The sequence below is a fragment of the Mauremys mutica genome, chromosome 3 (assembly GCF_020497125.1).
Source record: "Mauremys mutica isolate MM-2020 ecotype Southern chromosome 3, ASM2049712v1, whole genome shotgun sequence".
Classification (NCBI taxonomy): Eukaryota; Metazoa; Chordata; order Testudines; family Geoemydidae; genus Mauremys; species Mauremys mutica.
In genome coordinates, this window is record NC_059074.1 from 149922359 (window position 1) to 149945164 (window position 22806).

At 43.5% G+C, this 22806-nt stretch overlaps 1 protein-coding gene across 1 annotated transcript in view; it reads left to right on the top strand.

The window, feature by feature from the left end:
* DNAH8 (dynein axonemal heavy chain 8) overlaps window positions 1–22806 on the top strand; it is a 594173-nt gene that overhangs the window by 104759 nt on the left and 466608 nt on the right. The window contains exons 11-13 of the mRNA XM_045010583.1: window positions 4008–4115; window positions 5452–5553; window positions 20140–20286. Coding sequence (XP_044866518.1) covers window positions 4008–4115; window positions 5452–5553; window positions 20140–20286 — 357 coding nt within the window. The remainder of the gene's footprint in view (window positions 1–4007; window positions 4116–5451; window positions 5554–20139; window positions 20287–22806) is intronic.

Genomic DNA, 22806 nt, shown 5'->3' on the forward strand with positions numbered 1-22806 from the left:
TGGATGCTTCCTTCTGTACCATATAGGCCCCTGCAATGGCCATATTGGGACCCCTGGGTGGCATACCATCAACAATTTTCTAGAACACTGAGCCTTACTCTTCAGCACAATAAAAGTAGAAAATCTCCTCCATTCTCTCTCCCACGAAGGCCTGAACCATGAGAGGAGACTTTTTGAGAAACAGGAGGCTAGAGCAAATAAGGAAGTCACTCTGTTAACTAACATCTCTTCTTCATCCCCAGATGAAGTAGTCATGCCTCCTCTCTCATAGTTGACTGAGAATTTCAAGTGGTTTTAGGACTTCATTAAAAGGACAGAGGATTCCTTAGAAATACCACTTGAAGAAGTTAAGGAGTCACAACGTAAGCTGCTAGACATTTTGCATACAGCATCATCTGCTCGAATTGTGCTACTGATTAATGAGGTTCTATTGGATCCTGCAGAGTAATCTAGCACACCCCAGTAATGATACTGCCCACCTCAAAATGGGCTGATAAAAATATTATGTCCCATCTAAAGACTTGGAGTTTCTTCTTCGAGTAATGTTCCAATGGGTGCTCCACTGTAGGTGTATGTGTGTCACTGCGTCTCTAATCGGAGATTTTTGGTAGCAGCGTCCATTGAGCTGTGATGTTCTCTCCCTCCTTCTGGTCTGCCTCAAGGCTATCTAGCACTGCACGGGTGAACCCCTCTCACTTCCTTCTCAACCACTTTTGGTCTCCAACCAGCGAGGTTGTCCCGTCCTTATCTGTGTCATTAGCATAAATAGTAGTTGTTTTTGTTTCTTTTGTTCTCCTTAATAGTTAGTTTCCCTTTATTTTTATTCTGTTGGGATTAAAGGGAAAAAAAGAAGACAAAGAAAGAACTAACTTTAGTTTACGTTTCCTGCCCTGTCTGGGGGCATTCCCCCCACCCCCGACGATGGTTAGTAGACTCTACGTTTTTTCAGTTTAAAAAAAAAGAGGAAAAGGAGAAGAGGAGTAAAGAAGACCTTTCTTCTGCATTCCTCATTGTTAGAGGATGATAGGCTCCCGCCCAGGGGCATGCCCAGCTCTCCCTACTCCAAGAGATGCCTCTCCTGCAAGGAGTCGATTCCTGTAATGGCCAGACATGCTCACTGTATCTGGTGCTGTAGGGTGACCAGATGTCCTGACTTTATAGGGACAGTCCCGATATTGGGGGCTTTTTCTTATATAGGTGCCTATTACCCCTCACCCCCTGTCCTGATTTTTCACCCTTGCTATCTGGTCGCTCTAGGTGCCTGGGAGAGTCTCACAGAAGTGCTTCACTTGTCACAGCTAAAATTGCAGTCTCGCAGGAACTGGGAGCTGAAGTTAAAACTCCTTATGGAGAAGGCACTTCAGTCTCCCGGGGACTCCGGTGCTGACCCTGGATCATCCCCAGAGCCTTTAACTTCAAAGGGGATAGAGTCGTGAAAAAAACTAATAACCCAGCAGACTCCCTCTGTGAAGGGCTCCCAGACATTGGCCAGCCAGAGGGGTTCCCCAGTGCGTCCACCTCGGTACTGATGGCACCGGAAACACATGGGCTCTGAGTAATTGGCCAGCCAGAGGGCCCCCCCAGTGCAGCCACCTCAGGACCGAGGGCATCAGCAGCTCTGAAGCATGGTACCCAGAAGGGGGCCTCCGCTATGAGCTCGGCTGCACCTGCTGCACCACATAGAGAAACCGGGGGGCTCAGGCAGTCAAGCTTTGAGGCAACAGTACTGCCCCCTAAGGAGACAGACAATTATCGTACCCTTTCTAAAAGAGTGACACAGAGAAAAATTTGGTCCCAGGAGCGACAAACTCCCATCTAGGTACTCAACCATCGGTACTGACAATGTACCACAGACACTCCTCTTCGGTACCAAGTGAGCCCATGGTACCCATGAGTTCTCGTACCCTGAGACCTGTTTGTTTCCCAGGCTTCTTGCATTCGTGTACAAGCACCTAAGATAACTAGCCAATTGCCCTGCTTTCTCAGTATGTGTCAGGAGGCCTCCCCTGTTGCACCCTCCTCCGTGTGTTTCTTTCCAGTATCCAACTTCCCCACTTTCTTCAGGGATTAGGTCTCCATCCCCTGGTGAACTTAGTTTAAAGCCCTCCTCACTAGGTTAGCAAGCCTGCCTGCGAAGATGCTCGTCCCTCTCTTCGTTAGGTGGATCCCATCTCTTCCTAGCAATTCTTCTTCCTGGAACATCATCCCATGGTTGAAGAATCCAAAGCCCTCTCTCCAACACCACCTGTGTAATCATGCATTTACTTTCACAATTTGATGGTCCCTACCTGTTTAGTAGTAGGATTTTATGTTTGTGTTTTGTATAAATTAGAATGAAGGATAAAGAATAATAATGTAGCATGTATTAAATATATTGATGTCTGATTTGACCATATTCTGCCAGCCACCCTTTCTGAAAGCAGAAAGGAATGGCCTAGTGTGCTATTGGTAAAGATGCATCAGCCAGAATCTTGTTTCTGAAGCTGATTTCAAGGCAGTAATAGACCTTTAGGGTCACCACTTTGTTGTATGTTAAACATTAGCATTTTTAAATAAGTAAAAGAATGCAGTGATTGTTTTCTCATGCATTGCAATTTGATGTTCCTGTTCAAATGTTCTGTGTAAATTTGTGTGTGAATGAGGAATGTGTGTATTAGAAGATAAGTGTGAAGGCCATCACTGGACCAGATGTTCCAGGGAGGAATTGAGGACAGACATAAAGGTGCCAGGAGATTGCAACACACCCCTATTGAGATGTCAGAGGAGGGCAGATTGACAACTCTAAAAGAGAAGGCAGGCACCTGTAATGGGGACAAGGTAGCTGTGATAAAAACCAGCATGGGGTAACTCCCTGAGAGACTGATGAAAGAACAAGATAAAGAATAAGAAGAACAATTTAAGAAACAAGTACTCGTCAAATGGCGATTGATTACAGCATCATGGTACAAAACTCATTGGTCCCAATGAAGGAAGATCACTATATGAAAAGGGTGCTTTGCCATGAAACTTTGGGTTCATCCTGCCAAGATTTCCCTGGAGCATTGTGTCATGACCAACAGAACCTGGCTCCTCCCTACCCACGATCAGCCTCGCTGGCCACTAGGTTGCTCCGGACTCTGGACTGGTAACTATAACATCAATTGGTGGGACAGTGTGTGTGTGTGTGATTGAATGCATATGCTAATTGTTGTATCTCCAAAAGACGCAGCGTATTGCCTTTTCCCCTGAAAAAAGGTCCTGGGTGCTTCTTATAATCATAACACCTGAGCCTTTTCCTTCAACAAGGAGGATGGACGAGAACATGACTTGCACCTCAAACTCCTTTATCCTTCTTCCCAGAGCCACATAGTGTGCAGTGACCCGCTTGAGGTCATTCTTGGCAGTATCATTGGTGCCTATGTGGAGAAGTAACAAGAGGAAGCAGTCTGAGGGCTTGATCCGTCTCGGCAGACAGTCCATTGCATCCTGAATTCTAGCTCCAGGCAAGCAGCACACTTCTCGAGTTTCCTGGTCTGGATGGCAGATGGATGACTCAGTCTCCCTTAGGAGGGAGTCCCCGACCACCACCACCCATCTCCTCCTCTTGGGAGTGGTGGTCATGGAACCTCCATCCCTGGGACAATGCATCCCATGCCTTCTGGTCGGTGGGGCCTCCTTCTGATCCCTTCCCAGATGACTCTTCCAAACCATTCTCCACTGTAGTACATGTGTAGAGAGCCAGAAAATGGTTTCTTACCTCTATCTGCACTGGGGGTACATGGGGTCTTCTCTTTCTTCTTTTGGAGGTCACATGCTGCCAATTTTCTTCCCCGTTCTGCACTGCCCTCTCTGATTCTTCAGCATGCTGTGCCTGCAGTACTAAACGCTGACTTCTGTGCAAGATGTGACAAGTTCTTTAGGACTGATGGATTTGATTTGATGAAAAATGTAATTTAGAAGTTGTGAATAGGAAACTTGGTAAGAGGAGAGAAGCTCACATAATTTTCTTAAACATTTTTTTATTTTAGGTGTCTATGGCACATGGAATACAAAATTTGATTAATGCTATAAGAATGATTCACAGTGTTTCAAGGTATTACAATACTTCAGAGAGAATGACATCATTGTTTATAAAGGTAAGCACATTAATATCCAGGTTTCATTTATATAAACTGTGATGAAAGCAAACAGCTCTGAATATGACATTGCAGAAACTCTTGTTTTACTTCAATCAGCAGGATATCTTGGTGAAAAGTGGTAAGGATTTTATAAAGCTGTGATGCCCACTACTAAATATATAACACTTCTGTTTTCATGCTATACAACAAATCAAGCATAAAGAAAACATCAGGCATTGCAATTTGTTTCTTATAGTATTTTATATAGGCTCACAAAGGTCTAGATTATGTCATCTTTATATTTAGTAGTCCTTTGCTCCGCAAATACTATTCAACATGCAAAAAGAAAAGGAACTGTAGCAGAGTAAAAGTGGAGTTCCTACCCTCTTTTTTCCAAGAACTCTATGATGGACAAAATAGGTGGCAGGTCCAAGCTTGAATGCTCTCTACTTCTTATCCTATAGGTTTGCTACTGTCCTCTAACTTCTCTCTCATAACTTGTCTATGTCTGGCCAAATGATACCCCCTTGTCAGGATACATTACAGCCTCTCTAGGGCTCTTCCCAGGTTCTTTCACAGGGTTATTCCAAAACTTTTCTCAAACTCTTTCTTTGTGGAGACCCAGAGCCCTGGCTTCTAGTCTCTCTAAACAGGTAGTGGCGTAGAACACCCCATCCAGAACTTCTGAGTTTTACTAGCTAAAACTCAAGCAGAGAAGACACCACATTTATTTTCTCAGGACTTTGCCTTTCACCCATGGATGCACCTTGCATCCACGGATGCAGCCATTTCTAGTTGGAACACTGGGTAGCCTCTGTGTATGTATGTTTAAAATATACAACAAACATGGTTTCTTCTGTTCTTGAGTTTTTGCTAATGACATTCTGTGAGTATCTATATATTTTACACATATGTGTGGGTGTGGGTATGGTGTATGTAGATAGATAAACCCACCTGTGGGAATGATTTATGACTTCTAGTGGAGGTCCTGGCTCACGTACTCCACAACTACCACATGGGTAAAAATTCTCAGAACTTTGGTAATTCTGCTTGTCTCGTGGTGTGAAACTAAGATCCAGGAGTGAGAATCCTGTTAGAGCGATCTCTTGAGAAGCAGAATTATGAGCAAACATCTTTTCCTTTTATGCCTGAGACGTGTTCAAATATTATATCAGGGTCTAGAAGTATCTAAAATACTGTACTGTTGTCCTTAAATCACATATGTTAGGACATTTTACATAAATGTGATTGAAAAGTTCCAATTACAGGTATATGATTTGTTTTTTTCAAGGTGTAATAAAAACAAAATTTTGGAGATAATTAACAAAGTTTGTTTTTCATTTATATGTACTAGGTTACAAATCAAATGGTTACAGCATGTAAGGCATATATTACTGATGGAGGTTTATCTCGTGTATGGGACCAGGATACACCTGTAGTAATTAAAAAAATTCAGGTTTGTATAGTGGTATTTTGTTGTTTTTCACTGGTTCAGATCACCTTCTGATCTGGGTTCTTATTTAATCTAGTAAGTACCTGCTTGTAGGACTGCCCTAAAGTCCATCATTTTTATTATAAAAGTATGCATTATAAAGTTTTCCAGATTTCATATTAAATACGTTATTCAAAGCCAATTTATTACTGTTAAAAATAAACATATAATACTGTAGGATTTAAAAAAGAGACAGCCCCACTATTTAGAGTGTTCAGTCTAAGGTAATCAGTCAAATAACATGAAAGCAACAGACAAAGGAAAAATGATGATATTTAAAACAAGTAAAAATAAGTCATTACAGCATAGGGAGCTAACCATATAAATTCTGATATTTTAAAATAGAAGTTGAGAGTAGCACAGAATGAGTAACTATCAGAGCCACGTCAGTCAAGAGGATTTAGAGGTTCAGGATAGTATACAGGTGGAGGAATGTTATTCTAGGAATCAGGAGCAGTATGAGATAAGGCACAAAGGCGAGAGTGACACCAGTGTACAAACAGAGGAATGAAGCAAGAATGGGCAGAGTGCTGGGGTGATAGGTGATAATGAGATGTAGGTAAAGGGAGGGTTTTAAAAATAATGAGGAATTCTGATTTTATGTAGAAAGAGACAAGGAGCCAGTAAAAGTATATTAGAAAGTGAATGACATGGTTCTCACCAAAGTGAATGACATGGTAAGAGCAGCAGGAGAATAAGATTACTTTTGCTGTTGAATGTTGGGTAGATTGGAGAGGAGATGGTCAATGGTTTTGATGAGAAAACTATATAGCATGGACCAGAGTTTTGTTCAGACTAAGCAGACATTTTAGAAATGTTAGTGGGAGAAGCAAAAAGATTTGGTGAGAACCCAGTGAGGAGAGAAGGAAAGGGAGGAGTCAAAGAACTTTAAGGTTGAGAGAGGGAATGTGCATATGTGTGGGGGTGGAGGAATTGTGCAGGGCACCAAAAATTTAACAACCAGAGGGTTAGGCTATCTGTTTCATGATAATAATATAAGTTTGTCCTTTGTAGAAAACCACTTTGCAGGTTAAGACCAGAATTTCCCTTTATCGTCTGTTGATCCCCTTTTCTTGATCAATGATGAGTATTTAATGAAGTGGGACCTAATAGTACTCCACTCCACTTCAATTTGCATTGCTCTTTTTCATTACTTAAATAATCCTAATTCTTCAGCTAGGTTTTACAATCCTTTGAGTGCCTGTGCACATGTACATTCCATTTTAGGTGTATGTGTACCCAATGCACTTGAGTCAGAGACTTTTTCTAGTAATACCGTTGGGGTAGTGGATGTGCTCTGGATGTCCTTGTGATGCATCAGAGAGCATAAAGGGCAGGGCCACCCCGACTCCCTCTCATTCTTTCTTACTGCCCATGGCAAGTACTGGAGATCCCCACTGCTTTTTGAGCTTTGTTTTTTCTAGCCAGCTTTACATGTTGAAATTGTACATAGTTGTAGATACTGCTAATCTTTAATATTAGTTTAGTGTTAATTAATTATATTATATTATTATTTTCATTTTTCCTCAGGAGTGTTGCTCCTGGAGTCTCTCTGTTTACAATGCAGAGATTCAGGTTTCAAATGGTAAAGTAATGCCTGCAACTGATGGGCATTAAGTTGCTTGTTTTCTTTAGGAGAATGACATGTTAAAGATAAGTGCTCCAATTGTAACTCTTTTCTGTCAAGGATGAAGAATGAGAGAGATTCATCTCATGGAGCACCTGTTAGAGAAGGCACTGTGCCCCTCCTCAGAATCTTATGACTTTGTTCATGAGAGCTGAAATCTCTGCCACCCTGTAAAGAGTGACCTTTCAGCTACCTCTTCTGCATATAAGGGAGAGACTGGGGGAAAGAGATGGTTATCTTTGTCCCCTGATGCTTCCTTGAAACCAAAGATGCTTGCTATTTCCTCTGAGTCAGACTCAAGACCAAAGAAGTTTTCTTTTTCAGCTCTCAGAGGTGTGACATCAGACAGAACTATACGTTATCTGGTGGACTTGGGTGGAACATAAGAACAACGATGACCTCCGGTACTGTTAGAGGTGGCACTGTCAGATCTGGCACTAATGTCTCTGGTGCTTTCGAGATTGGCACCTTCTTCATCTCACATGATGCTGTCAATTCTGCTATTTAATTCTTTAGCACAGTCGAGATCAGCATTGTGTACTTCAGCACCAATACCATCTACTCTGACTTGCAGGCACTTCATTCTACCTTTATACCTACCATGCTTCAAGCTTTCTTAGTTGGTAAGGACTTAATATCTCTCTCAGTACCAGACTTGCCACTGCAGTCAGTATTGATCGCAGTCATGATGTCAACTAATGTAATCTCACTATACCTTTTATGGTTCCCCCACCATTGCATGGTCCTTAACAGTCATTGGTACTGTCAACTATTTCTGCATCAGTACTTGCTACATTGGCTCCAGTACTGATGATGGTGCTGACAACATTTCTGTCTACATCTCTGGTACCATACATTTCTACCTCCCTTTACTCAAACTGCTACTGCTCCAAAATTTCCAGAGAACTGTAATATATCTTCATCTAACTCCATCAGCAGAAGGCCAGTTTCACCTGTTATGTCATTTAGATCTTGCTACTCACTGGCTCAGTCATCACATGGATATACTGCAAGGGCATGATACTTGTCTACTGCTCCCATGTGTCTTCAGACAAGACTTAGATTCATCTAGAGACTTCTCTGCCTGGTGCTCATCACCTTGGTCTGTGATTCCCTATAACTTCTCATCCTGACGGTACTGGGCCATGGGATGCCTCTCAAGATATGAGCTTGGTGTCGGCCTCTTGATTCATATCCAAATCACTGTGCTCTGCTCCACCTTCTGCTACATAGGAAGCACCTCCCATGGCTGGTGAGCAGGTGTCCCACTTAGAGATCTTGAAAGAAGTGAGAGACAGGATGACACCACTAACCAACTTCCTCTTATCTCATCATCCTCACCAGATGAGGTGATTACACCAGAAACATACTTGCTGCCTCTGGTGAATTTTAAAACTTTTCAGGATTTGTTGAAGTGGGTGACATCCACATTATGGGTATGGGCCAAGGTTGTTTAAGATAACGGTTATAAACTCCTGAAAATACTTTAAACCTTGGCTCCAAAAGGTGTGGCTCTTCCGATCAATTAAACTCTTCTCAATTCTGCTAAGACTTTATGGCAGACCCTGGCCTCCCTCCTGCTGGTATCAAAAAGGGCTGACAGTTGCTACTAAGTGCCCACCCAAGAGGGTTATTGTTTAAGAATTGATTAAGTTAAACTTGTATGGCATGAAATCCTATGCAACAGCCAGTTAACAAATGGGAGTCTCAAACTATCAGGCTCTTCTGGCAAATATGTTTATTAATTGGAACTCTATCTCAAAATTTGGAGATAAATTGCCTAAGGAACTTAAGGAACAATTTCTTGCCATCATAGCTGAGGGTCACTTAACCACATTGACTCTGCAGTCATGGCCTCTAAATCTGTGGCCACAGACATATCTATAAGCCATTCCTCCTGGCTTCAGGCCTCAGGGATTCCTAGAGAATTTCAAAACACAGGTGAAGATCTGCTTTTCGAAGATCTAAATTGTTTTTTGAAGAAAAAAATGCAATGCTTTGCTTACTCTAAAAGACTCTAGGGCTACATTATGTTCTTTGGAAGTCTACTGTCTGTCTCTAAAGAGGGACACTGTAAATCTCAATTTGAGTATAAATAACCCATTTATCTGCCTAGACATGTGGACCCTTGTAGGAGATGCAGTAAGCCTCCGAGGTGCAAACAGCTTCAGCATCTTCTAACCACATGTCAGCTTCTTCAAAGCAGTCAATTTAATGGGCACATCAATGACAATTGACCCGTCACTATGTAACTTTCATACTAACTCCCTTTGAGAACCATTTGTCTCTCTTCCTCAGTGCCTGCACCTCCATAACATCAGACAAATGGGTTAAGAAAGATATGTCATGCAGTTCCAATCCCTCCTCCACTAACCTTCACGGGGACCCTTTTCACGAGACTGCTTCAGGAAGTGCAGTCTCTCCTCTATATGGGAACTATATTGCAAGTACCTCTACAACATGGGGAAAGGGTTTTATTCCCACTACTTCCTCATTCCCAGAGCGGGCTGGTATTCTGGTATCCAGGTTTTTCCTTAGCTGGATGACTGGCTGATTTGAGGTCAGTCAAAAGAGCAAGTAGTGAGCAGCATTATTCAAATCCAGTTACTGTTTGCTCATCTAGAACTGAGAATAAATGCAGAAAAGTCAACTTTAATCCCAGTCCAAAAGACTGAATTTGTAAAAGCCATCTTCGATGCTACCACAGTGACTGCTTACTTATTTCGAGACTGGTTTCTGGCCACTGTCAACTTTTCAAGAACTTCAAAGCCAATCCCAGGAAAATAGTATAATCCTGCCTATGGAGGCCAGGCACCACTCCACAACTGAGCAGACTCTCTCTGCACATGCTGATTTATGTACTTGCATGAGTGCTTTCATCCTTAGATTGGTGAATGGACCCCAAAAAAATCTGTGAGGGAGTTCCCTTCTCCCCTCCAGAACCAGCAATAACAGTTGGCACAGATGCCTCCACCAAGGCCTGGGGTGTCCACCCAGGGGAGTTTCACTATATATTCAAATCATAGAGCTAGGAGATAAATTTCATGCAAGCAAAGTTTTCCTAGCCATAATCAAAAGGCACACAACTCAGGTACTTATGGACAATACCACTACCATGTTTTACCTGATCAGGCAAGGCAGAGCCAGGGTCACTTATGTGAAGAATCGATTAGTCTCTGAAGTTTTGTGTTCAGAACATTACACTGAAGGCCTTCCATCTGCTGGGATGAGAAACACCACAGTGTATTCCTTAAGCAGAAACTTCATTTATCACCATGAGTGGTCCTTGAAGATAGACATATTGGCCATCATGTTCTAGAAATGGGGACCACCTGCTGTAGATCTCTTTGCAACAAACCTCAACAAAAAGTGTTAGAGGTGTGTTTCAGGGTGGTTGGAGTCCAGATTCAGTAGCAGATATCTTCCTTCTTCCTTGGTCAATGGATCTTCTCTATGCGTTAACACTGGTTCCTTTGGTTCCAAGGGTGATAAGGAAACTAAAATAAGGCCATGCTACATTAATACTGATAGCTCTGGCCTGGCTAGGGCAGTATCGCTACATAGATCATCAAGAGCTCACAATCCAATCTCCAATAACACTGCCATTGGTTGAAGGATTTTTGTCTTAGAATCAAGATCAGAAACTATATCATGACCTACAGAATGTGCATCTCATGGTCTGGCTGAGATATGGTTGGACTCCTTGGAAAAAAACTTGTTCTAAGGAGATCCAAACCATTCTTATTAACAGAAAGGACTCTATGAGATCTACATACTTAGCTAAGTGGAAAAGACTTTTCTATCTGGGCTGCTTCTCATCATCTTTGTCCCACTGGAGCCGAAATTCAGGACGTCTTGTATACAAGACTTTTCAGTTAGCTCCATTAGAGTTCATTTAGCTACCGTCTTGGCCATTCACCCTTCCATTAAAGGCTTGTAAGTTTTGTCACACCTGGAGGCAGTGAGGTTTCTTAAAGAGCTTGTTTGTGTATACTGTCCTGTCAGAGATCTAGTTCCATTTTGGGAGATGAGGGTATGTCTACACTTCAAGCCTAAGTTGACCTATATTAGGTCAACTTACAGTCACCAGCCTCCTTGGGTTGGTGGTGCACATCTTCACCAGGAGCACTTGCACTGACCTAAGAGGGCAGCGTGGGCAGCTGAGAGCCCAGTCTCTCAGCTCTGCTGGCAGCTTCCTTCCAGGAGCTTGGCTGCCCTATAGGTTCCCGGGTTCCCAGAGGACTGCGTTCCCCTCTGCTTCCTGTTCCCCCCTGGGAGTGGGGGGGAAACCCCCTAAAGCGTCTCACCCATCGTTCCCTGCCAGGAGCGTGGGAAGCCACCCTGGGGCAAGTCATTTAGAGTGTCTCCTAGGCCTGGTCTACACTATGATTTTAAGTCGAATTTATCAGCCTTACCTTGATTTAACCCTGGACCTGTCCACACGATGAAGCCCTTTTTTTCCTACTTAAAGGGCTCTTTAAATCGATTTCTTTACTCCACCTCCGACGAGGTGATTAGTGCTGAAATCGGCCTTGCCAGGTCAAATTTGGGGTAGTGTGGACGCAATTTGATGGTATTGGTCTCTGGGAGCTATCCCAGAGTGCTCTATTGTGACTGCTCTGGACAGCTTCTCTCAGCTCAGATGCACTGGCCAGGTAGACAGGAAAAGCCCCACGAACTTTTGAATTTAATTTCCTGTTTGGCCAGCGTGGTGAGCTGATCAGCACAGGTGACCGTGCAGAGCTCATCAGCAGAGATGACCATGAAGTCCCAGAATCGCAAAAGAGCTCCAGCATGGACCAAACAGGAGGTACGGGATCTGATCACTGTATGGGGAGACAAATCCATGCTAGTTGAATTACATTTCAGTAAACAAAATGCCAAAACATTTGAAAAAGTCTCCAAGGGCATAAAGGACAGAGGCTATAACAGGGACTCGCGGCAATGCCACGTGAAAATTAAGGAGCTCAGGCAAGCCTACCAAAAAAACAGAGAGGCAAATGGCCGGTGAGCTTCTATGATGAGCTGCATGCCATTCTAGGAGGTGCAGCCACCAGTACCGCAACCCTGTGCTTTGACTCTGTCAATGAAGTAGGACACAACACAGAAGCGGGTTTTGGGGATGAGGAAGATGATGATGAGGAGGTTGAAGATAGCTCATAGCAAGGAAGCGGAGAAACCGGTTTCCCCAACAGCCAGGGTCTGTTTCTCACCCTGGATCTGTAGCCAGTAACCCCCGAACCCACCCAAGGCTGTCTCCCAGACCCTGAAGGCGGAGAAGGGACCTCTGGTGAGTGTACCTTTGTAAATATTAGACATGGTTTAAAAGCAAGCGTGTTTAATGATTAATTTGCCCTGCCATTTGCGGCCAGTACAACTACTGGAGAAGTCTGTTAACGTATCGGGGGATGGAGTGGAAATCCTCCGGGGACATCTCCATAAAACTCTCCTGGATGTACTCCCAAAGCCTTTGCAAAAGGTTTCTGGGGAGAGCAGCCTTATTCCATCCTCCATGGTAGGACACTTCACCACGCCAGGCCAGTAGCACGTAGTCTGGAATCATTGCATTCAAACAACATCCGTTCCTTATCTCTCTTTGTTATCCTCAGGAGAGTGATATCATTCATTGTCACCTGGTTGAAATAGGGTGATTTTATTAAGGAGACATTCAGAGGTGCCCGTTCCTGCTGGGCTGTTTGCCTGTGGCTGAACAGAAATGTTCCTTGCTGTTAGCCATGCGGTGGCGGGAGGGGTGAAGCGATCATCCTAGAGAATTGGGTGTGGGGGGGGGTTAGTTGGGTTTGTGCTGCACACTAACCCACAAACCTCAGCCCTTCCTTTTAAATTGGCAACCCATTTTAAATGGCCAACCCAACGGCTGCTTGGTATGGGAAATGAGGGTGCTGCTGTTTAAAACCATTCCCACATGTTATGAAGGTTAAAGAAGCCAAAAGACTGTGGCTTACCACAGCTGCCTGCAAGCCGAATTCTGTTGCCCAGCCCTGCATGAGTGATCTCTCACACCAAACCGGCAGGCCTTCCCTCAATAAGAGGCAAAATGTGACCTTGTAACGAAAGCACATGTGCTATGTAATGTTAACAGCAAGGTTTACTGTGAAAGAGTGTACCCATTGTTCTATAAAATGTCTTTTTATCTACCACTCTCCTTTTCTTTCCCTCCACCAGCTGCATATGTTTCTCCTTTCCAGAGGCTAGCGAAGATGAGAAGGCGAAAAAAACGCACTTGGGATGAAGTGTTCTCTGAGCTCATGCTGTCCTCCCATACTGACAGAGCACAGCAGAATGCATGGAGGTAGACAATGTCAGAGTGCAGGAAAGCACAATATGAACATGAGGAGAGGTGGCGGGCTGAAGAGAGTAAGTGGCGGGCTGAAGAGAGTAAGCGGCGGGCTGAAGATGATAGGTGGTGTCAGGTTGCTGACAGAAGGCAGGAGTCAATGCTCAGGCTGTTGGAGCATCAAACTCATATGCCCCAGCGTATGGTTGAGCTGCAGGAAAGGCAACAGGTGCACAGACTGCCGCTACAGCCCCTGTGTAACCAACTGCCCTCCTCCCCAAGTTCCATAGCCTCCTCACCCAGACGCCCAAGAATGCGGTAGGGGGGCCTTCGGCCACCCAGCCACTCCACCCTAGAGGATTGCCCAAGCAACAGAAGGCTGGCATTCAATAAGTTTTAAAGTGCAGTGTAGCCTTGTCCTTCCCTCCTCCCCCACCCCACCTGGTGCTTCCCTCCTTCCGCACCCCTCCTGAGCTACCTCGGCAGTTATTCCCCTATTTGTGTGATGAATTAATAAAGAATGCATGAATGTGAAGCAACAATGACTTTATTGCCTCTGCAAGCGGTGATCAAAGAGGGGAGGGGAGGGTGGCTAGCTTATCGGGAAGTCATCAAGGAGAAACAAACAGAACTTTCACACCATAGCCTGGACAGTCATGAAACTGGTTTTCAAAGCTTCTCTGATGCGCAGTGCACCCTCCTGTACTCTTCTAACCGCCCTGGTGTCTGGCTGCGCGTAATCAGCAGCCAGGCGATTTGCCTCAACCTCCCACCCCACCATAAACGTCTCCTCCTTACTCTCACAGATATTGTGGAGCTCACAGCAAGCAGTAATAACAATGGGAATATTGGTTTCGCTGAGGTCTATCCGAGTCAGTAAACTCTGCCAGCGCGCTTTTAAAAGTCCAAATGCACATTCTACCACCATTCTGCACTTGATCAGCCTGTAGTTGAACAGCTCCTGACTACTGTCCAGGGTGCCTGTGTATGGCTTCATGAGCCATGGCATTAAGGGGTAGGGTGGGTCCCCAAGGATAACTATCGGCATTTCAACATTCCCAACAGTTATTTTCTGGTCTGGGAAGAAAGTCCCTTCCTGCAGCTTTTGAAACAGACCAGAGTTCCTGAAGATGTGAGCATCATATACCTTTCCCCGCCATCCCACGCTGATGTTGGTGAAACGTCCCTTGTGATCCACCAGGGCTTGCAGCACCATTGAAAAGTACCCCTTTCGGTTTATGTACTTGCTGGCTTGGTGCTCCGGTGCCAAAATAGGGATATGGGTTCCGTCTATCGCCCCACCACAGTTAGGGAATCCCATTTCAGCAAAGCCATCTACTATGACCTGCACATTTCCCAGAGTCACTACCCTTGATATCAGCAGCTCTTTGATTGTGTTGGCTACTTGGATCACAGCAGCCCCCACAGTAGAGGATCCGGGGAACTACAGGCCAGTCAGCCTCTCCTCAGTCCCTGGAAAAATTGTGGAGCAGATCCTCAAGAAATCAATTCTGAAGCACTTAGAGGAGAGGAAAGTGATCAGGAACAGTCAGCATGGATTCACCAAGGGCAAGTCATGCCTGACTAACCTAATTGCCTTCTATGAAGAGATAACTGGCTCTGTGGATGAGGGGAAAGCAGTGGATGTGTTATTCCTTGACTTTAGCAAAGCTTTTGATACTGTCTCCCACAGTATTCTTGCCAGCAAGTTAAAGAAGTATGGGCTGGATGAATGGACTATAAGGTGGATAGAAAGCTGATTAGATCGTCGGCCTTAACGGGTAGTGATCAACGGCTCCATGTCTAGTTGGCAGCCGGTTTCAAGTGGAGTGCCCCAATGGTCGGTCCTGGGGCTGGTTTTGTTCAATATCTTCATTAATGATCTGGAGGATGGCGTGGACTGCACTCTCACAAGTTTGCAGATGACACTAAATTGGGAGGAGTGGTAGATACACTGGAGGGTAGGGATAGGATACAGAGGGACCTAGACAAATTAGAGGATTGGGCCAAAAGAAACCTGATGAGGTTCAACAAAGACAAGTGCAGAGTCCTGCACTTAGGACGGAAGAATCCCATTTACTGTTACAGACTAGGGACCGAATGGCTAGGAAGCAGTTCTGCAGAAAAGAACCTAGGGGCTACAGTGGACGAGAAGCTGGATATGAGTCAACACTGTTCCCTTTTTGCCAAGAAGGGTAACGGCATTTTGGGCTGTATAAGTAGGGGCATTGCCAGGAGATCGAGGGACCCCTCTATCGACATTGATGATGCCTCATCTGGAGTACTGTGTCCAGTTTTGGACCCCACTCTACAAGAAGGATGTGGAAAAATTGGAAAGAGTCCAGCAGAGGACAACAAAAATGATTAGGGAGCTGGAGCACATGACCTATGAGGAGAGGCTGAGGGAACTGGGATTGTTTAGTCTGCAGAAGAGAAGAATAAGGGGGGATTTGATAGCTGCTTTCAACTACCTGAAAGGGGGTTCCAAAGAGGATGGATCTAGACTGTTCTCAGTGGTACCTGATGACAGAACAAGGAGTAATGGTCTCAAGTTGCAGTGGGGGAGGTTTAGGTTGGATATTAGGAAAAACTTTTTCATGAGGAGGGTGGTGAAGCACTGGAATGTGTTACCTAGGGAGGTGGTGGAATCTCCTTCCTTAAAGGTTTTTAAGATCAGCCTTGACAAAGCCCTGGCTGGGATGATTTATTTGGGAATTGATCCTGCTTTGAGCAGGGGGTTGGACTAGATGACCTCCTGAGGTCCCTTCCAACCCTGATATTCTATGATTCTATGATTTGCCCATTCCAAATTGCTGCCCGTCTGGCTGGTAGCTGTCTGGCATTGCAAGCTTCCACGGGGCTATCGCCACTACTGTGAGGGCTGCTCTCATCTTGGTATTCTTGCGCTTCAGGACAGGGGAAAGCAAGTCACAAAGTTCCATGAAAGTGCCCTTACGCATGTGAAAGTTTCGCAGCCACTGGGAATCGTCCCAGACCTGCAACACTATGCGGTCCCACCATTCTTTGCTTGTTTCCCAGGCCCAGAATCGGCCTTCCACGGCATGAACCTGCCCTGTTAACACCATGATGTGCACATTGCTGGGGCCCATACTTTGTGAGAAGTCTATGTCCATGTTTATGTCCTCATCACTCTCGTCACCGCACTGCTGTCACCTCCTTGCCTGGTTTTGCTTTTGCAGGTTCTGGTTCTGCATATACTCCAGGATAATGCGTGTGGTGTTTACAGTGCTCATAATTGCCACGGTGATCTGAGCGGGCTCCATGTTCCCAGTGCTATGGCGTCTGCACCGAAAAAGGGCACGAGACGATTGTCTGCCGTTGCTCTGATGGAGGGAGGGGCAACTGATGACATGGCTTACAGGGAATGAAAATCAACAAAAGGAGTGGCTTTGCATCAAGGAGAAACACAAACAACTGTCACACAGAATGGCCCCCTCAAGGATTGAACTCAAAACCCTGGGTTTAGCAGGCCATTAATTTCATGGAGGGAGGGGGGAGCAAATGAATAGAAAACAAATCGGGTCAATTTCTTGTTTTGATCCACTCCATCTATCTTTTACATCTTAGGCTGGCAGCAGACGGTGCAGTATGACTGCTAGCCATCATCATCTCCTGGGTGCTCGGCAGAAGATCCTGCATTATGATTGCTAGCCATCGTCATCTTCTGGCTACTCAGCAGAATACAGTGCAGTATGACTGCTAGCCATTGTCATCTCCCAGGTGTTCGGCAGAAGATGGGAATGACCTGGCTGAGTCACTCCCACGTCTGCCCAGGCACCCCTGGCTGACCTCACTGAGGTCGGCTAAAAGAGCACCCAGGAATATGACAACAATGGCTACCAATCATAATGCACCATCTGCTGCCAAAAGGCAATGAGCTGCTGCTGTGTAACAATGCAGTCCCACATCTGCCAGCACCCAGGAGACGTACGGTGATAGTGAGCTGAGCCGGCTCCATGATTGCCATGGTATGGCATCTGCTCAGGTAACCCAGGAAATAACGCGCAAAACGATTGTCTGCTGTTGCTTTCACGGAGGGAGGGAGGGAGAGGGGGGCCTGATGACATGTACCCAGAACCACCCGCGACACTGTTTTTGCCCCATCAGGCATTGGGATCTCAACTCAGAATTCCAATGGGCAGCGGAGACTGCGGGAACTGTTGAATACCTACCCACAGCTACCCACTGTTCAATGCTCCGGAAGTCAATGCTAGCCTCAGTACTGTGGACGCAGTCCGCCGAGTTAACGCACTTAGAGAATTTTGTGTGGGGACACACACAATCGACTGTATAAAAATGATTTCTAAAAAACCCGACTTCTGTAAATTCGACCTAATTTTGTAGTGTAGACATACCCCTAGACTGTTTGTACCTTACACAGAAAGAGTGAAGGGGGAAGCAATCTCAGCTCAGATATCTTCTTGCATAAGATCCTGTTACAAATTGGCAAATGTAACTTCTCCAGCAAAGATAACTACCCACTCTACAAGGGCTCAAGTTACCACATCAGCCTTTCTAAATAATGTACTGATTGTGGATATCTGTAAAGTGGCTACATGGTCATCAATACATACCTTCTCCAGACATTATGCCATCAACTCTGGCATTGTGAATGGATGTGGACTTTGGTAAGTCTGTTCTTCATTCCTTGTTCAAGTAGCTCTGAAGTCCCATTGCTTGTAAAGAAACCCACAGTGAAATGTATATGTGCACAATCATTCATAGAAGAAAAAACAGTTACTTAACTCTACATTGGAATTCTGGAATACATGGGACTTTGGCCATGTCTACACTACCACTTTTGTCAGTATAACTTATGTCACTCAGAGTTGTGTAAAAAACATCCTCTTGAGCAACATAAGTTACACCAAGAGCTGTGCTGGTGTGGACAGCACTATGTTGGTGGAAAGCTTCTCCCGCTGACATAGCTACCACCACTCATGAAGGTGGTTTTGTTATGTAGACAGGAGAGCTCTTTCCTGCCAACATAGAGCAGCTACGCAAGTGATCTTACAGTGGCACAGCTGCATTAGTACAGCTGTGTGCTCTAAGCTTGCTAGTGTAGACATGGCTTTAGACTATGATTCGACTGCTGTCACTTAAGACCCTAAACAAGGGCTACTGATAAATTTGTTTTTGCTTCTGTAAATTGGGTAGAGATGACCAACAGAGCAGTGCTTTAAGGATTTGTATTGATTTAACATAAAACATCTATTATAAAACATTCTAGAGAATAAAAGCTTGAACATTTTGATTGAAGACTGGTTTGTTTTGTTAGTTACATCAGCTGAACTGGTGCACTAATTAAGGCCCCAGTTCAACAAACCTCTTAAACATGTGCTTGCAGTTCAACATGTACTTGAGTGGTTTTTCTGTGGAATTCTACTCCTGGACAGATAAGACAGGGTTATTACATTAGGTATAATATTTGAAAGAGCTGCTGCCTAGTTGTCTTCAACCTTTTTCCTCTACATTTTAAACTGCTCATATTGCTCATATTGGCATAGCTAGTTTTAACCACACAGTGCTAATAGTATGCTTATAGGAAGTACTGTTTTCTGCTTTGGTGGCTTCTTGATACAGCCATTGTGTGTCAAAATAGTTTGTCTTATCTTTCTCCTTTCCCATACAATGTCTTGTCTTAGAATATCAGGGTTGGAAGGGACCTCAGGAGGTCATCTAGTCCAACCTCCTGCTCAAAGCAGGGCCAATCCCCGGGCAGAATTTTGCCCTGATCCCTAAGTGGCCCCCTCAAGAATTGAGCTCACAACCCTGGGTTTAGCAGGCCAATGCTCAAACCATTGAACTATCCTTCCCCCCTTGTTTAAGTATTATTGCTAATTATTTTTATTAGTTCAGTAGGGCTTCAAGGCCCCCCAGCCATCCTTAGCGCCCCCTTTTGTTAGGTGCTATACAACCACATGATACAAGCCTCTGCTTTGAAGGGTTTACAATCTAGGGCCCTGATCCCACAAAGACTTACACACATGCTTAATTTTAGGGACCTTGAATAATACTTAATACTTCAGCAAGAGAGAAGTTGAAATCAGTAAAGCTATTCAGTGTGGAAAGTTAAGCATGTGTAAATTTTTGCTGGATCAGACCTAAGACAAGACATATCTAGCAAGTGTAAGAAAAAATATCCGAAGGATCCGAGAAGTTCAAGGGTAACCCTGATATGGGATTTTGTAAGGATTAGCTCCCTGCAGCGATAGTTTTGAGTCAATTATTCTTAATCATAAAAGTAAGTAAGACAAATACAGGAATCCTTATTGGTCATCCATCTAACATTATTAGTTTGGTTTTTCACATAGGCATTATAATATGTCTCACTTTCTCCTCATCACTTCCTTCTTTTTGAAATGAGAATAGTAAGTGCTAAATAAGAGGAATTTCTCCATATTAGTGCAGGACACAAGGAATAGGCCACAATCCTGGTTGCAAAATTCTGTTTCAATATCAAAATGATAATGTGGACTAAAACAAAAATACCATTTTCTAAAATACAGAACAGCCAACAGAAACAACAGATTTTTTGTGCATAAGAATATTGCATGTTTCTTTTCATCTGATAGTTATTGCATTTGTTTCTCAACTTTTTCAGGACTGCATTTTTTTGTTTAAAGAATATCAAAAATGCTTTCATAAAACAAGGAAACAGATTTTGGAAGCTCTAGGGGAAAAGACATTTGAAGTATCAGAGATGTATATTTTTGGCAAATTTGAAGCGTTTTGTAAAAGGCTAGAAAAAGTAAGTAACATTTCTGTTTTTATTTTAAAAATTAAAAAATGTAAGTGTGCATGCCTTTAATGAGAATTTTTGAAGATTGACTAAAGAATTGCTTAGTGTGCTGTATTCTTATTTCAATATGAAGAAAGTTTTTTTTTTAAATGTAGTTGATGTTTTTGGATAAATACAGCATTTCTCTTAATTTCTTAGACCATCAAATTATTATGACTTTCATAAATAATGAAAGCTGTAGTTAAGAGTTGCAACTCACTTTTTTCATTTGCTCAGAACTTGTTCAAAAATTCTGTGTTTGGCTTTCTATGCTTGGTCTCAGCCTAAAATTCAATTTTTTAAAAGGGTTCTGAAAAATCAATTAATGTGAACCTAAAGCTTTGTCTACACTATGCAGCTTTTAGTGATTCGTCTGTGCCGCTACAGCCATGCTGCTGAAAGGCATGCAGTGTAGCTGCTGATTGTCATCAGGAGAAAGCTCTCTTGCCAACAAAAAAACTTTCACTGCACAAGCGGCAGTGGCTTTGTTGGCAGATCACTCCTGACGACAAAGTGCTTTTCACACCGACACTGTCATTCGGGGGGGGGGGTGTTTTTTTAGCACCCCTGAATAACAAGATTGCTGATTAAGTTCCAGCGTAGACAGTCTAAGTTAGGTGAACAGTGGAAAAAAAAATAGATTTACATTTTGCCAAAATACATAAGGCTTTTTTTACCCAAAGATTATTACACCTTGTACTTCAAATCTTGAAAACATGTTTTTTATTATTAATGTGTTTATTTATTAAGCTCCCATAGCATTATTTGTGTTGTGCATGACAAAAAATTAAGATAACACGTATCCTAAAGAGTTTATAATCTATCCAAACCCCATTAAAGTGAATGGAAAGAGTCCTGTTAATTTAATGGGCTTTGGAACAAACTGTAAAAATAATAATAATGGAGAAGTGAAGACTGGGAAACCCAAAGAGAGGGTTGTTTGTGTGGTTTTGTTTGTTTGTTTTTGTTATTCTCTTCCTGTGGGTTTTGTAGAAGTGAGATTTTTGGAGGGATTTGTATGTTGAAAGGGAGAGTGGTAGATTAGCTCCATTCAGGTGACCTTTTGACAGCCTTTTATCCTCAACACCCTCTGGCAAACTCTTGTGCATGAGTTTTCAGCATTAATCAGTGCATTTACAAAATCAGTTTAGGATCAGTTCCTCCAAATTGATCCCACTTGCACAGAACAAAATCAGAAAGAAGCATTTAAAGAATTCCCTAAGAAACCCAGGCTGGAGACTTTCATATCCTGGGTCCAAGGGTCATGAAGTAACCCCAGGTAGATCAAAGTGGTCCTTAGTCTCAGATCAATTGGTATTCTGTGTCTTGAAAGGTTTCAGAGTAGCAGCCGTGTTAGTCTGTATCCGCAAAAAGAACAGGAGTACTTGTGGCACCTTAAAGACTAACAAATTTATTTTAGCATGAGCTTTCGTGAGCTGCAGCTCACTTCTTCGGATGCATAGAATGGAACACACAGACAGGAGATATTTATACATACAGAGAACATGAAAAGGTGGAAGTATGCATACCAACAGGAAGAGTCTAATCAATTGAGATGAGCTATCGTCAGCAGGAGGAAAAAAACTTTTTGAAGTGATAATTAAGATGGGTCATAGAAGGTGTGAGGAGAACTTAACATAGGGAAATAGATTCAATTAGTGTAATGACCCAACCATCCCCAGTCTCTGTTTAGGCCACAGTTAATTGTATCTAGTTTGCATATTAATTCAAGTTCAGCAGTTTCTCTTTGGAGTCTGTTTTTGAAGTTTTTTTGTTGCAAAGTTGCCACCTTCAAGTCTGTCACTGAGTGGTTAGAGAGGTTGAAGTGTTCTCCCACAGGTTTTTGAATGTTATGATTCCTGATGTCAGATTTGTGTCCATTTATTCTTTCTTTCTTTCTTTCTTTCTTTCTTTCTTTCTTTCTTTCTTTCTTTCTTTCTTTCTTTCTTTCTTTCTTTCTTTCTTTCTTTCTTTCTTTCTTTCTATAAACACATGTAGTGCAGTACATGTGTAACCCAAGGCCATAGGTACAAGAAACAGGAAGAGGGATGTAGGAAATAGAAAACAACTAAATAAAATGGTGTCTCCTATTACTTAAGACATATGTACCTCTGTGGAAAATGCTTCTCTACCCTGACCCAATGTCTGAATATGACTGGAGACTAAAAACTGAAGCCTATCCCCAAAACAAAGAAAAGTTGTCTACACTACAAAGTTTCGTCAGCAAAAGTTATGCCGCTTTAATTAAAACCGCTGTTGCATGTCTACACTATGCTCCTTGTGTCTGCACAGTGCATCCACACTAGCAGCTCTTGCATTGATAGCCGTGCGCTGTGGTAGGTATCGCACTGTGCAACTGTCCACAGGGTGCTTTCGGAAGGGTTTGCAACGCCTCATGGGGCAGGTACAGCATCACATGATGCCACTTTCTCAATTCCATCGTTCCATGGGCACCCTAATAGATTGTCAGATGCTTTTCAACTGAAGTGG